Here is a 15,800-nt window from a genome sequence, read left to right on the forward strand (position 1 = left end):
TTTAAACACAGTTCCTTAAATCGTTTTTCAGCAAAAAGGTCTAGCGTGTCTAACAGGCATATGCCCCCTTGGTAAAATTATTTTATAATGTGCCAGTTGAGCCATTAGCCCCAGCCCCCACCATTTTTAAATCTGTACCAGAGAGGCTTTGAAGAAGCGATACCATATTTGAGATCAAAAACAATCAACAACAATGACTTTACAAATGCTTTGAAACACAATTAGATAGTAACATAGTAAGTTTGAGCAACCGAACCCATTCTCGTTGTCCTTAACTTTTCTTGAATAGCTTAAGCTATATCAGATAAGTCTGTCAATAAAATGTATCGATGATATTTCAGTACGATGCGATATCTTACGCATAAATATTCCTAGAAAGGAGAATATATCCTCCATGGAAATGCAAGACAGAGATATAAATAGAGAAAAGAAACTTGAAAAGTATATTAATTGCAAAGCACACCTTTGTGAACCACGACCGCGCCATTATGCATAATTCCCATGATTCCACGGTTTCCGACAGTCACGTGAGATAGCTTCACTGGTAGTTTCATCCACTGGAGACCCTCCGGTTTCTCCTGCGTGACTCCGGTTCGATACAGAACATCTTGGATTCCTTCTGGCGATTCCCGGACACCAACAGTCACTCCTAAAAGACCGGATATAAATATGAATACAGGTTAATAGGACAGCTTGAAACCGGCAGAGAAATTACCAACAAAAAAGATTGTAAAATTATTTTAAAGAATGCAAAGTATTCACGTATTAATGAAAGTATTAATGAAAGTAGAAAAAATACATAAAATATCATAAAATTAGGAGGGAGAGAAAAAAGAAAGAAAAGAAAGAAGAGGAAATAAAGAAGAAAGTAAAAAGTAGATGAAAACAGGGGGATGAAAAATTATGTCAAATTTTGTTCGGGTCGATTTTGTTTAAAAATTGATTCTTTTATTATGTAATAGCAACGTGGAACAGACTACCATAACACATAGTCGAACGAGCGATTTCAGATGTTTGTTGGCCTGTGTAAAACGCATTACTCAGCGAATTAAGATTGTGCTAATTTTAAACATTTGTATCGACAATTTTTGTTGTTAAATGTTAATTTTTTTGATAATAATTAGCATGAGAACAAATGAAAAATGGAAATAAAGAATTGGAGAAAGAGGCGGGTAATGAAAAACAAAGCATACGAAAGAGGAAAAATAGTTAAGAGAAAAAAAAAGGCAATTACCAAGAAGGAAATCAGGAAAGAAAAATCGAAGAAAGAATGAGGAAAAGAAAGGAGTAGAAATGAAGAAAGTAAGAATAAGGGAAAATTGAGGAAAGAGTAAAAACGATAGAAATATATTGAGAATTTGAGAAATTAATAAATAATTCCTTTTTCAAAACAAAGTTGTTGGTTGAATTTGAATATTTGCCTGTGAAGTAGGCTAGAACGAACGGGACAAAACGTGAAAGACAATGTTTAAGCTTAGCATATCGAGGAAAATCGCCGTCACTAAAAAGGAAATTAAGAAAGAAAAATCAAATAGAAAATAATGGATATAAAGAAGGAAGTAGGAAAGCAAGAAACAGAAAAAGAGCGAAACAGAAAATGAAAAGTTTGAATAAAAAATTTGTTAAGGAAACTTGGAGCATTTTCGTAAACAAGGTCGTAAGTTTGGTTGGTGTATTGGTGTGTGAAGCAGGCACTATCAAATGAAGCAAAATTTGCTAGGAGATTTGAAAGCTAAGAATATTAAAGATGATGAAAATTTAATAATTAACCCACCATGAGGGCCAGTTTCGATCATCCTCAAGCTCCCGGGAATTGTTTTCCATTCAGCTCCCTCAGGGGTGCTAGGGGAGACACCCTTGCGGAAGTATATTGTACCCTGTTTATCAACACCCCAGCAACCATATTCACCACATGAAACGTATTTCAAATTGCCAGGGATTAAGCGCCAGCCTGTACCAGCAGGGGCCTGGGCACTAAAATGGAAGATTGACGTCATTAACAGTGTAAGTTCAAAATAAATTCTGTATAGGGAGTTTTATGCTAAAGGTTTGTCAAGGGTGCAGTTCTTTAAAGATAGACAACAACAAAATTTCCAACTTGAGAAATCAACAGGCCTGAAGCAAATGAGCATGAATACGAGAAAATAGAGAATATAAAAGAGAACTTCACAGAAAATAGCTTTTTGAAATTTATAACTTTTTACAACAAAATCTAACGGCACACAATGGAGTACACCCAATACAAAAGTTAAATATCAGTCTATTGCAATTGTCGCAGATTTCCTGAGATTTGGGAAATAAAAGAACTCTGATGTGTTTTAGATTGCTGTTGTTTTTGCCTGGCTCATAAAATTCAAAACCAAGAACAAAGTTCAGTGATTCTTGGTTTCGAGCCTTTTCTCAACTACTCCTCTGGCCATATCTCAGTTAATTTATAACACATTAACGAAATTCACGCACTCTGAGATATTTAAGGCTCGTTTTTCAGACTGTGTATTCGAAATTCGAAAATACATATCTTTAATTATGCTTTTAATTTATTATAATTATGCCGGAATGATTCTGCATACCTGATTCCAATTCGACAGAACACTCGATCGAATCTATTGACGCCCCAGACAACTCCAGCTGGGCCAGAATCAATTTGCTTCAGGTTACCCCGTACCCTTTCCCACAGTAAGCCTAAAAACAAAGAACATGGTATTAAATATAGCTATGTGGTTATTCTCATATCCGAAACAAACGTCTCTGTCCCTGCTTAGGGAACATGTAACTGTACCAAAACAGTTTTTATTCCATTTCTGGTGAGCCATTTTGTCACATAATTTCTCCATGAAAAGTGTTTCTTTTCATGACTTTTTTCATAATAATTTCTGATCATTTTCATTCATTCATAAAATCTCATCATTCAGAAATGTTTAAACGGGGATAACAAGTTGGCTCCTTATTTGGTAACGGGTGTTGTCAAGATATTCTTAACTTGTGACACATTTGGACATTTCGTTCCAATCTCAGCTTAATGACAAGATTGATCAAATTTGCGTCAATAAAGGGTTACACAGCTACAAATAGCGTTACATTAGGTCTAGTTTTAATGTGATTTAACATTGACCGCATCTGTAGTCAGGGACACCGAGGAGGGGGAAGGGGGCAGATTGCCTCAGCGCATAGAGGTCTAGGGGTACTCATTTAGCAGCGAATTCCATTTTAAGGTGGGATTAAACAAATGTATTCAAATGTTTGGTTTATGTTAACTAGCGATAGCTAGACGAGAATACAACTTTAAATAAAAATTATTATACCGCACCTCTTGGATTTTCTTCCGTGATTCCAGTTCTTAGAAATATATTTCCAAGAAGACCAATTCCCCAGACACCTGATTGGCCGGCAGACACGTGATGCAGCGTTCCATTGATCCGGGTTAGCATGTTATCCAATTCCAACAGAAATGGAGTATTCCTTGCATTGAGACCCCACGTGAATCCGGTCATACCTGAGTCAATCTGGATTAAATGAACCGGAAGCTCTTGCCATCCGTCCGGGAGCAAAGGGTTCTCTGCGGAACATTGAAAGAACTTATATTACAAATAACTCATATTCCTTAAAAAAAACCGTCAATGAGAAACAGATCCCTAAGGGACTAATTCTTGATGTAACAGGACCAATCAAATAGTAAAATGTAATCATGTGACCTGTCAATTATAATCAGGAGTGCATAAATCGAAAGATATACAGGAACAAAGCAATACGACGACGAGAATCCAATGTCACGAGATAAAATTTTCAAAATAAATAAATTTAAGGTATATACTAATATTTCGCCCCGGCATACAGGGCTTCATTTACTCTGATGATTACTCTGAAATATTAGTATATTCCTTAAATTTAATTTATTTTGAAAATTTTATCTCGTGACATTGGATTCTCGTCGTCGTATTGCTTTGTTCCTGTATATTTTTCATAACAACACTCATTGCAAGATTCACAGAATCCGGCGGACAGCCTATCCTTCGGTTCTTCCTTCTTAAATCGATAGTTGGGGATTATAAAAAAGGATGACTTGAATGCAGAAGAAAGTTGAATTCCATTTTTCAATGCTCTACCGTTACGACCCATAACATTGAAAAGAGGGGGGGGGGCTTAAAGACATTGAGTCGTAATAAAAGAAGGGGCTAAACGCAAATGCGCTGACTAACGATATTCCTGCTGCAATACTATTGGTGGGTCTGTAACTGATCACATGAAGTTACATCGTAGTGATCTTGAAAACATGATTTGTCTACGGCAAGTCTTTGAAAAAAAGCGCTAAAATCACGTGAACAACTGCAATGCTATTGGTGGATCTGGAACTGATCACATGAAGTTGCATTGTACTGATCTGGAAAACATGATTTGTCTACGGCAAATCTTTGAAAAAGAGCACTAAAATCACGTGAACAACTGCAATGCTATTGGTGGGTCTGAAACTGATCACATGAAGTTGCATCGTAGTGATCTGGAAAACATGATTTGTCTGCGGCAAGTCTTTGAAAATGAGCGCTAAAATCACGTGAACAACTGGATCACATTGAAAGCGTAAGATACGCTGCAAAGTAGGCTTATTAATCTGACTTAATGTGTTAAAATCACAAACATCTGCCTTCATATTTAAATCCTAAGACCACTGATTATAACTGTAGCAACTATTGCCAATCAACACCCGGTATCAAGGCCAAAAGACATGAAACTTACTCGTTGGAGTTGGTGTTGGCAGGGGGGCCTCTTCTTCTGACATCTGAGTGCTGCTAAAATCGGGTGTCTCCTGCCTATTATGATTGGACCCCTTGTTTACACAATGTCGGCAATTCCCCTGCTGATCAGGGGGTACGCACAAATTATTATCGCATATAGATCCTTTAGGACAGTCACTGCAAGGCTTGCCTTGTCTGTACGGCTTTTGCCCAACGTAGTTCCCCCCTGGTGCATAATTGCAAACCAGAATTGACCGATCACCACAACGTTTCGCTCCGCATCCTAATTTATTCGATTCCCACCAGGCCATCTGTGTATACAATGTACATTTCCCGGAACATTGTCCCGTTATGAAATTATAGTTCTTGCTTTCACTGAACCAGCGTTTTACGCCCTCGAAAACATCCCCACACTCTTTATCGCCACATAATCCCGTACCCCAGGCGATATTTTCGCCAACCCAATCGTAATGTTTCGCCTGCTTGTGTCGATCCGGGTTATGCGCAACGATGCACTTTGCCGCAAAGTCCGAAGCGATTTTTTCAAGTTCCGAGTCCCAGGTCATGCGGATCATATTACTCGCGGTCGGTTTCACAATTGACCGGAATGCGTTGTGTAACTGTAGTAATGAGTTTTTCTGCGATTCGGTCAGTCCGGAGTTTGTAACCGAGCCCGGATTTTCTAAAACAAAAACGAAAATACTATTAGATATTGAACAAACGTTTTAAGGGCTGGAGGGCATTATCCAGGAAAAAATGAAAATACTCTGGGCTTTGAAAACTCGCTTATCTCCGCGTCGAGTTGATGAAAAAATAATCAATGTCGTTGCAATACAGTCATTTTTTTATAAGAAACAAAGGTCGATGTTGAGTACTCCAGTTTCTCAATGTTCTGGAAATTTTAATACTCATTGTTTCTAATGAGTTTCTTAATTATGATGTCATGAATGATGTTATGAAATGTTCGTGACCTTTTTATCACGTCAAGAGATTCGCTTCCGTTCCGATGCTGAATTTAGATGTGGGAAGTATACTTTTATCCCTTGTGTCGTAAGTTCTAGGCCAATAGGGCAATCTTGTTCTTGGATTTAACAAAATTTCGTTGTTCTCAGTTTGATCACGATTGAATAGTTCATAAATTTTTTTGCTTCGAGTACTGAAGTTTCTTAATTTTTTCCGATTGTCCAGTACTCGTTTCTTGCAGCCAGCTTCTTATAAAAAAAATGAGTGTTTTCTGAATTCGATTCCTTTCTTGTAACTCTCTGAACAAAACTCTGAAAAACTCTTAAAAGTCAGCCCGGGTGAATCTGATAGAAGAGTGCTAGGGAGCAACTCCCATCCCTCCCTTCAACGCTCTTAATAGGGTTTAATGATTCTCAACTACCGTAAATCCTCGAATTAGCCCCCTCGGGGCTTATATATTTTTGATACTTTTGGATGGGGGCTTATTCGAGGGGGGGGCTTATTCGAGGGGGGGGGGGGCTTATATGATAGGGGGTCTATAAAATTATTGTAGACATCAATAAGACATTATTAAAAGACCTCGTTTATTTTAGTAGGAATTTCTTTATGAGCATTTAATTAATTACTACAAAAAGTATGAATTTGTTGTGGTAATTCAATAAAACGCCATCGGCGACTTCAGATGGAAAAAATCATCAAATTGAGGGGTCCAATTTGAGAATTTACGGTAGCAGTGGGGGCTTATTCGAGGGGGGGCTTATTGACAATTTGTAGTTCTAGGGTGGGGGCTTTTTCGAGGGGGGGCAAATTCGAGGGTTTACGGTATATAACAACCAAACTTCAAGGAATAAGAGTTTAACGTCATATTACCAGCTACTAACGCTCATTATTACTATCCATTCTAATTTTACTCCATCATTAATCTATTTCTCAAAGCCAGAGGCCAGCGCATTTGTGTTTTCTCAAAAGAAAACCTTGGCATCAACAATAGTATAGCTTCATTTTGGCCACAATTTAAACCAAGATTTTGTCTCAAAAATTAGTCACAACTTTCGACATTTTGGTACAAATAAGACAAAACTTGAGTAGCTGTAGCAATGACTTGATAGACATATATATCTATCAATAAAAACTACACAATACAAAAAATAAAAGAGAATTGAATTCTACCAGCCCCACGATGAAGATAATAAAAAAATGAAATTGTGTACCTTCCATATTTGACAGATCCACTGAATCGCCGGGAACAGCAAGAGCTTAAAAAAAGGGGAAAGTTTTCATTAAATAATCTTCGTATGGAGACATAATAATAAAATTAAGGGGAGATAGGGATTGTAGTGCTGCAGGGTTGGTTTCTAGCTCCTTTATTGTTTACAAGAATGTCTGACTAAGAAATACCTAACCTGTATTTCTAGAAACTAAGTATTGTAACAATTCAAAGTGTATTTTATGTTATTCTTAGTATCTTAAGGAGTAGGCTTCTAATCTTTCGGCAATGTCAATGAGATATTCGAAAGTCTCGTGGGGACCGAAGGAAAATCCCGGAGAGCCGGTATATCGCCAAAAGTAACCGGTAGAGACCTTATCAGCACTTAATCTCCGTTATCAAAACATAGATATTCATGTGTGAAGAGTTTGTGTAAACAAATAAAAGAAAATTAAGAACATCAACAATTTCATCGACATACGGTTTATTATAAAAATATTTTGGTAGTCGTAATAGCTTGTTTGATATTTCTAGCCTTGTTTTTTGCGATATAAATCGAGCTTCAAGTAATATTGCGGCGAGTTAAAGTCCATTTCCGAAGCGCGACCCCAGAGGACCGAGAATCACAGTAAATCATCGTGAACAGTTAGTTAAAAGCCCATTGAACTCTCAAAGGACCAGTTTTATCTGTTGACTTGGCACAAACAAAATTCCCAAGTGATCGAAGCTAAGTGTCTATGAAGCCGAAAATTAGGTTAATAAAACAATATCAACGATAAACCATTAAAAAAATGGTCATTATCAAGGCCTATTATTTTACAGCTACGGGCATAAATATTTTGATCAAATATCACAAAAATTCTTATCAATTAACGCATTTAGATTTTGAGACATAAATTAAAACCGGTGTAAACATACCGCATTTCCTCTGGAGAATGAAGCACACCAATAGAGTATGAATTACAAAACATAGCCATTTTCGCCTTGGACCCATTTTCAAATTTTTGTGTCCACTTTTTCACCCACCAGGGCTCTCGTGTACGAATTCCATCTTTAAAACAGGCTCAAAAACTCTCCATTATATCTTGATATCCAAAGGCCATAAAACTTGGCACGCGAAGTAGCAATTAATCCGATATTATATAAAATACTAAACTTATAGTTGATTTCAAATAGTATCGGAATTATTTCGGAAGGTTTTCGAACAATAGAAGTCGCAAGGGATTCCAAAGGCATAAATTATGCATGAAGACAACTACGGGTGATCCTTATAAAATTCCGATCTTTTGACCGAACTCGTTTGTCATCCACCCGTGACAAATTACGTTACCATGGCATCGTAATATATCCACAGGGAACTGCGCTAGAACGCAGCTTTCTGGCGGAGAAGTCAACAGTCCGCCCTGTCTATTTAGCCTCTCTTTAAAGCAAAGTACACCATCCAAAACTTTGTTAATGGGGTGAAAGGGGATTCTAAACATGATTTTATCAAGTAATCTCTCACTTAAGAACGATGTGCTGTCATGGAAGCTTCACGAATATTTGAAAGATTCCAACATATTTGACACCTGTAAGAAAATCTCAAAGAGAGGCCGCTAATCAATCAATCGAGCCTCGCTTGACAATATTTACGTCACGCAATTAAAATCCATGACTCTAAGGGGGCTAGAAAGGACCATAAACACTGAAATTTTCAGTAAGATGGTATTTATAATTTTAATAAAATTTTCCAGTCGATGGCTTCTCTTTGCTATAGTCCAGATGCAGCCCCCGGTTTATCTTTAAAAGTCCTGGCAAAATCTTGTCAAAATCTTGCTATTAAGGGGGTACAGTTTATATAAAAAGCATACCTATATAGATCTTTGTATGACTAGTCAAGTCGGACTTAATTCTTTTCAGGAAATTTACTCCATCAGGACATTAAAATGTAAACCCTGGTAGGTGTAAACAGGGGGGTTGCTTAATTGTTTAGGGCTTTAAACATAGTGATTGGATAGTGCCTCCTGTTTGGTTAAACAAGGGAATCAATCGAACACACTTTTGTTTCACACAACGGATTTTTCTGCATCAAAACTCATTTTAATTTTTCAGTTACAATAAGCCTCTCATATTTTGAATGGCTTCAAAATTTTCTAAAAATTTTTTTGTCAAAATAGTTTCATAATTGGATGAAAGAAAATAACCTTCTAACTGTTGCAATGAATTCAAGAACATGTAGATAATGGGGGTTGCGACCTTGCCCTCCCAAAATTTAGCAGTTTCCTTTATTTTGCTACTGTTTGCCCCTTTCTTGGGGCTTTACCCCCACCCTAATGCTCCTCTGGCCATTCTGTCTGTTGCTCAAAATGCTGTTAGAGCCAGGCACGGTTCCAGCCTGAATTCTGACCTATACAAAAGTTTTCAGATAGAGAAGCCACGCCCTTCTGCGTTGGAGACGCCCAGATTTTTCAAAATTAATCAGTATCACTGATATTAAATAGTGGGTTTCAAAAAGGTATTCTAAGGTAACGACTCACAAAGAGAAGACTAAATTTACCTGCAATTCGAAGGAGAAACCTCTAAATTAGCCGACCCGGGAAGTATTCAAACCAGGACCACCCATGTTCTGAGCACAGTGGTCATACCACAACACTACAGAACAGACACTGCAAGGTTGACTGACTTAGCTAGAATTTCCTTAGCAGGGGTGAAGCAGTGATTTTTAATTTCCATTTCATTGGTTGCAAAAACAATTGCAGAGGTCCACTGTAAACAATTGCATAGGTCAACTCTGATTCTATTGGTTGGCTGTACCGCTGCAGAGGCAAGTTCAACTTCTGTTTTGATAAATCAAATCTCACCTATGCTTGCACCAAAAATTGCAGAGGTGAAGTACACTCTGATTGGCTCACAAGACGTCTGCAGAGGGCAAGCAAGCAGTGATTAGATCTTGAGGGACAAACAAGTTTCTGGATTCAGAAACACAGACCAGATAAATGCCTAGAATCGCATCTCAATCATTCTGTGCAGAGGCCGAAAGACAATATATGCCCTGTATTCTGCATGTTGTTGGTATCAATGGCGGCAGATCTAGGACAATGGTTGCTAAGAATTTGTCAAAGAAACAATTGATTTAGAATTTTGATAGTTTCCATTTTATTTTGTTGTTGTAAAAATCTGACTTATGCTTTTGCATAGGTTGCAACTCTGAGAGCCATGGCTTGGAGTTAAAACCATACTCCAAAAAAATTTTTCACAGTAACCTATATCTGGCTCAGTCTTTACAAACCTCCCACCTAATTTCAGGAAACTGGCATGGATTCACCCCACTAGCCTTGTTCCAAAATCCACTATGACTCCTAGCACAAATATCTTTAATCAACTTTTGTTTATGAACCATATTTGAAATAACAGTTAAAACTGTACCCTACTAGTGATTTAAAGCAGTTATTAAAATTTAAATTGATTTCTGAATGTTTCAGAGGACAAAGAACAGAGAAATTCACCCGGAGCTCTCCTCTATACAGATAAATTTAATAGCAAATGCCATTAACTGTTTCTTACAAAGAAATAGATTAAAATTACAGTTTAAAACAATCAATTTATATCTGTTAAGATAATTAATTATGCTACGAATACATTCACCTTCTTTTCTTTTCAGCTTTTAATTTCTTCTTCTCCTCTTTTCCTTTCTTTTTGTCTTCATAGCTCTTCAGAAGCTTGTAGACCAAGTAAACTGAAAAATGAAATTAACAAACTTGTTAGTTTGTAAATCAAGAAAAACAGAAGATTAAATTGTTTCCATTTATGAGTCTTTATATTAGGAAGCATTCAGAACCACTGAAAGAAAACTACAATTTCAGACAAAATTCTTTAGACAAAATGCAATTTCTACAATCTGCTACCTTCCGTTGCCCTTGTGGATTCGAATCCCCCTTTCTCCCTAAGTAATGTTGGATTTGTAGTTCCATTACTTCTTTATAAATCATGCACTCAACATTCAGTCAGGGGAAGAGGACAAGGTTATTTTTCAAAGAAAAAAGAAAACATCAACTTTCTTTAAAAATCTCAACTATTTTTGTAAAGGATTATTAATCAAGTTGACCGTTTCCATGCTAGCATGGTTTGATGGATTTTCTTCATGCCAGTTAATTCTTTGCCAAGCCTGCCTGCAATCTCAACTTCCTCAAATCGTCAGTTGGGATTCAAGTCTTACATGGCCTAATTTTTCAAATTAACCTACAGTTGTTGACTGGGTTTTCTCCATTGGGTTTTGGAAAAATCTAAAAAATTAAAAATGTCTTCGAAAAAAGCAAACATTTTGAATCATATTTACGCTTTTAGTCTGACACTCATCAGAGTATAAAAGGTCAGAAGACAGATCAAAAAATTTATGCTAGGAAATATATATCCTCAGTTGAGGATCGAAATAGGCCAATCAGAAACGCGATCACATGACTATGTTGAGGCTGCCCAATCAATGCCGCTTGTCTTTTGAAAATGTTACCAATGGAGTCCTAAGGTGAAACAAACTTCCTCTGTCTACACAATAGCAGCACAAAAATTTTAAAAAATCTCTGATTAAAACTGTTGTTTTTTGGCATGTCATTAATGATCAAGGCAAAGTCCCTGTTCAGTTGCCTTACAATAGCATCAAAAAGAACTTCAGAGACACGTTTCTAAAACTGTCTGGAACTAAACGCCAAAATAAAAACCATCATTTAAACTGTTTCTCTTGGAAAAGTACACGAATTACCTAGAATGTAATTTCAAATCATGTTCCTCCATGTTGCCTTAAATTTTGGTCAATCTGACCAAAGGTTCACAGTAAACCCTAGTAGCCAAAGGGGTTGCTAATGGGTGACTATTTAATGTAGGGCTGTCAAAACTTAACTTGAGGGTTGTGAAATAAAACTTTCTGACATAAATGGTGCATTTTGCTCTCTCTTGCTGTGATGGCCTTTGAACTAAAATTTTGGTAAGGCAGAGATTTGCTGGCAACAAACTGTAATTTGGAAAAATATTTAGGAAACAGCAATACATGAATAGTGACTATCTATATTCTGCTTTAAAATTAAATGCTAAAAAGTAGGGATCCTTCAAAGTCTTTCCCTTTACAAACGTCAAATTTCTTAATTTTTGAGAAAGAAAAAGATATTTAAATAACGGCTAACCGAGGAGAATGTCCAACCAATGATGCAGTTTCAACTTACCTACAAAGAGAACCATGCCAACAGCAGGCGCAATTAAATATTGTACATTTCCAATGCCCCAAGCATCGGGGTTTTTGGGATTAAACTTTCCATTATCCGCCATTTTTGAAGACAACGTGGGACTTTCTCACCTCAGAAATTTCTTCAAATTTCTAAATAGTGTTCAAGGAGAGTCAGCAGAAGCTTTTAGAGTTATTCTTGTCTTTTTGACCCGTTTGAAGTCAATAAGTCGTTGTTATGTTCCAGAAAAATTTAAGATTTTGTCGTCTTTGCCTTTATAGGCCCAAATGAATCGAAAACATGGAAGAAATAACAATGAATGCAACATCAACAACACCCTAAGGTGATTTGAACAACAGTATCATGTGATCTGAATATTGCCTTTTGATTGGTCAGTTGAATTTTACACGTATTCGTTACCTCGTTTCAAGTCGGAAAATCAATTTTATGAACAAACAAATCGTTTTGTATGCAGTTCAAATCACAGAAATTCTACTCTACCCTTGGGCTCGCGTGCATATAATGATAAAATAATTTTAAATTTATCCACAAGATCAAATTCCCTGATAGGGGGGTCAGTCATTTTAAAGCCGCAATTTTAAAGCACAAGGCCGCAATTTTTGGGCGGGAGCGTGTGAGGCATCACACCCTCTGAAAAAAAATCCGTTTAAAAAATAGAAGTTCTTGGTCGGCGAATTTTCTACCTTTTTTGTATGCATAGAATTTCTCATTCAATTGGCATGTAGCAAGTGACGGCCCTGCCTTTTGATTACCCAACATTCAAAACCAGAGGGGTATGAGTTGCCCCCTCCTGTCCCCTTCCTCTTAGAACCACTATTAAAATAACTGTTTTTCTTTCTGCAAATTACGCAACCAATCAAGGGTGCTGTGATTGTAGGCTTATGAACACCCCCCCCCCCCTCTTGCTAGTGTTGAAATGTATCAGAATTCTTCTCTACGGAGATATTTTGTGGGCTTTTCTTTGTGAGAATTTTCTCGTGAAATCCTAACTAGCTCTTATAAAGACCTTGAATCATTGACAAGAAGACGTAATGCTCAAAAAGTGTAAAATAAAATATTTTTTTTTAAACCAAGATTCTTCAATAGCGATCGTATAATCAGCAGCAACCAACAATTACAAGATAACGACTTTATTCAACGAAAACTTCGACTCGACTGGACTTGCACTCAAAGAACATACGCTTTTAACAACACGAGTGACGCACATAAAACCCTAATGACACAAATTAACGGCAAATGAACTAATAACAACTAAAATAGAGATGGCACGATGACAAACAAAATTACTGACGCAAACATCGAAAGACATTCTCATTAACAATAACGAACCACAAACACGATGCACGACAGACAAAACTAGTTGTATAACATTACTCCCTCCTTCAAAGACAAGCCTCCTGGCTTGAATTATTCAGAGAGAGAAATGCAAATAGAACAACAAACAAAACAAGAAATTTAAAATAAAGTTAGTTTACAATACAGCTACTTCATGTAATATCTCTAAGCGGTTCTCCGTAGTCTCTTTTCAAATGTTTGTGTTTCCAATCAAGTTTGTGTTTCTCTTGGAAGGATTCCCTTTTATCAGCAATTTGTTGTCTTTCATGACAAATCTCTTTTCCAAGCGAAGAAACGTGCTCGTAAGATTCCATCTGATTCTGCCCTTGCGTTTCATAAGAATGATTAGGCACTGATGGAACAACATCAAACTGGTAGGGCATTGTCCAATCCTTGAGTTGTCGATTTAATTCCTTCAAGTCCCTCATTTTGGCTTCCAGTCCATCTAGTGCGTTCTGAAAATTTGATACATACTGCGGGATCCCAAATTTGATAATGTCTTTGACGTCACTAGCCTAGGCATATCGCCTGTCCCAGCAGTATTTTGAAACGTGGCCTATTCGTAAGCAGCTGTAACAAATAGGCCGTCCGTCCTCCCCTCTGTATACGTTTGTGCGGTTGGCGAAGGGGTTTCTTGCTTTTTCTTCAGCCGGCCTTATCTTTTCAGCCATATAAGCGATTACTTCTGTGACGATCTCTAATAAAATATCCTTCGATTGCTCCAACGACATCATTTTTTTCAGCTCCAAATGAAGGTCGCGAGTTGTCACGTCGTGGTCACCAATGTAAAATAAAGTATTTTTTTTAAAACCAAGATTCTTCAATAGCGATCGTATAATCAGCAGCAACCAACAATTACAAGATAACGACTTTATTCAACGAAAACTTCGACTCGACTGGACTTGCACTCAAAGAACATACGCTTTTAACAACACGAGTGACGCACATAAAACCCTAATGACACAAATTAACGGCAAATGAACTAATAACAACTAAAATAGAGATGGCACGATGACAAACAAAATTACTGACGCAAACATCGAAAGACATTCTCATTAACAATAACGAACCACAAACACGATGCACGACAGACAAAACTAGTTGTATAACAAAAGTCTTCGGACAGCTTCAAAGTTCGCAGACATTTTATTTCAATAAATTTTTCAAGGCTCCTTTAATTATTCCTCATGAAATACAAACGGCATTTATACTTGCCAGGGTCAAAGTCAAATTCACTTTTGCCTGTTCCCCTCTTCAGTCAAGCATCCTATTCGATATTTTTTGTGTTTCGTTCAAAGGCAAATGCCAAATAGAATTGAAACAGTGGTGTACCTAAGGGGGGGAATAGGGGGGTCCGGACCCCCCACTTTTCTAAAATATGATCCTCAAGATTTGTCCAGAAACGATGTAAAATTGGGGGGGGGGTGTAGTATACTGTATGCTTGTGTCAATAACAATTGTAAAATACTTTGCTATTTACCGTAGCTAAAATGAATCAAATAATGGGGGAAAATTTTGCAAAAGAGCGTTTCCCTGCATTTGCGAGTGTTTGAAGGGCGTGGCCCAAAATAATTTCTGGGGGCTAGGCCCCAGACCTCTCTCCCCACTGCTGCATTCCTGGGTACGCCACTGAATTGAAACTAGTTAAAGTTGAATTCAGGGACGACTGAAAGAGGAGCACCGGGGGTCAATGGCCCCTTTTTGCCCTTTCATAGGAGGGGCAAGAAGGGCCAAGGTGCTTTTTCAGTGAAAATTCTTTCGTATCAAGATTCAAACTTGACACTGACTGCAGTGTTGCATTCATGACGAAATTTCTCAAAGTTTGTTCAAAACATTTCTTATGACAGCAGTTGTCCCATTTAGAAGATGCCTACAGAAAATCAAAATAAAAGAAAACTTAAAGGCAATCTGTCTCGTTGTGGATTGGTTAACGAGAACAATAGCTGGAACAATAGCCTAAACATGATTCCAGCGCTCCGCCATATTTTTTACAATGCGATAAATTAAAGGGGGACTGGAAACAATAAAAAATCCCTTTGTTCTTAAAATCAGGCCCCGTTCACACGGGAACGCAATCGTTCCGTTCCATTTTTGTTCCAGTTTCTGGAACGGAAAAGTATACTGTTCACACAGTAACGGAACGATTGCGTATTCCGTACCGTTCCACTTTTCGTATCACTTATTTTATCGTTCCACTTTTTGGAACGGAACGATGTCGTTTGAAGCGTTCCCGTGTGAACACAACCCCTGAGCGTTACGCTTTTCGGAACGGAGAAGAACGGAACGGAACGATTGCGTTTCCGTGTGAACGGGGCCTCACTCAACGTCGTGACAGATTGCGTTTAAAAAAGA

General features: G+C 37.5%; 1 protein-coding gene and 1 long non-coding RNA gene across 3 annotated transcripts in view; both read right to left on the reverse strand.

Moving 5' to 3' along the window:
• LOC135690283 (uncharacterized) overlaps window positions 1–8,839 on the reverse strand; it is a 52,691-nt gene extending 43,852 nt beyond the window's left edge. The window contains exons 1-7 of one of the 2 annotated variants that reach the window (XM_089112067.1): window positions 7,819–8,839; window positions 6,905–6,949; window positions 4,732–5,412; window positions 3,308–3,556; window positions 2,571–2,682; window positions 1,775–1,974; window positions 464–649 (exon numbers count right to left, since the gene is read on the reverse strand). In XM_089112067.1, the coding sequence (XP_088968193.1) occupies window positions 464–649; window positions 1,775–1,974; window positions 2,571–2,682; window positions 3,308–3,556; window positions 4,732–5,412; window positions 6,905–6,949; window positions 7,819–7,894 (1,549 nt within the window). In that variant the 5' untranslated portion in view covers window positions 7,895–8,839. The remainder of the gene's footprint in view (window positions 1–463; window positions 650–1,774; window positions 1,975–2,570; window positions 2,683–3,307; window positions 3,557–4,731; window positions 5,413–6,904; window positions 6,950–7,818) is intronic. The other variant, XM_089112042.1, reaches the window with a different exon arrangement.
• A 1,553-nt stretch (window positions 8,840–10,392) lies between these two features.
• On the reverse strand, window positions 10,393–12,410 carry LOC148960639 (uncharacterized). The gene is made up of 2 exons (XR_016145184.1): window positions 12,093–12,410; window positions 10,393–10,615 (listed from the first exon to the last, which is right to left on the reverse strand). It is a non-coding gene; the product is annotated as an uncharacterized LOC148960639 (long non-coding RNA).
• Window positions 12,411–15,800: the final 3,390 nt, after the last annotated feature.

Source organism: Rhopilema esculentum, chromosome 1 (genome assembly GCF_057945365.1).
Source record: "Rhopilema esculentum isolate cy_ngs chromosome 1, ASM5794536v1, whole genome shotgun sequence".
In the NCBI taxonomy this organism is placed as follows: domain Eukaryota; kingdom Metazoa; phylum Cnidaria; class Scyphozoa; order Rhizostomeae; family Rhizostomatidae; genus Rhopilema; species Rhopilema esculentum.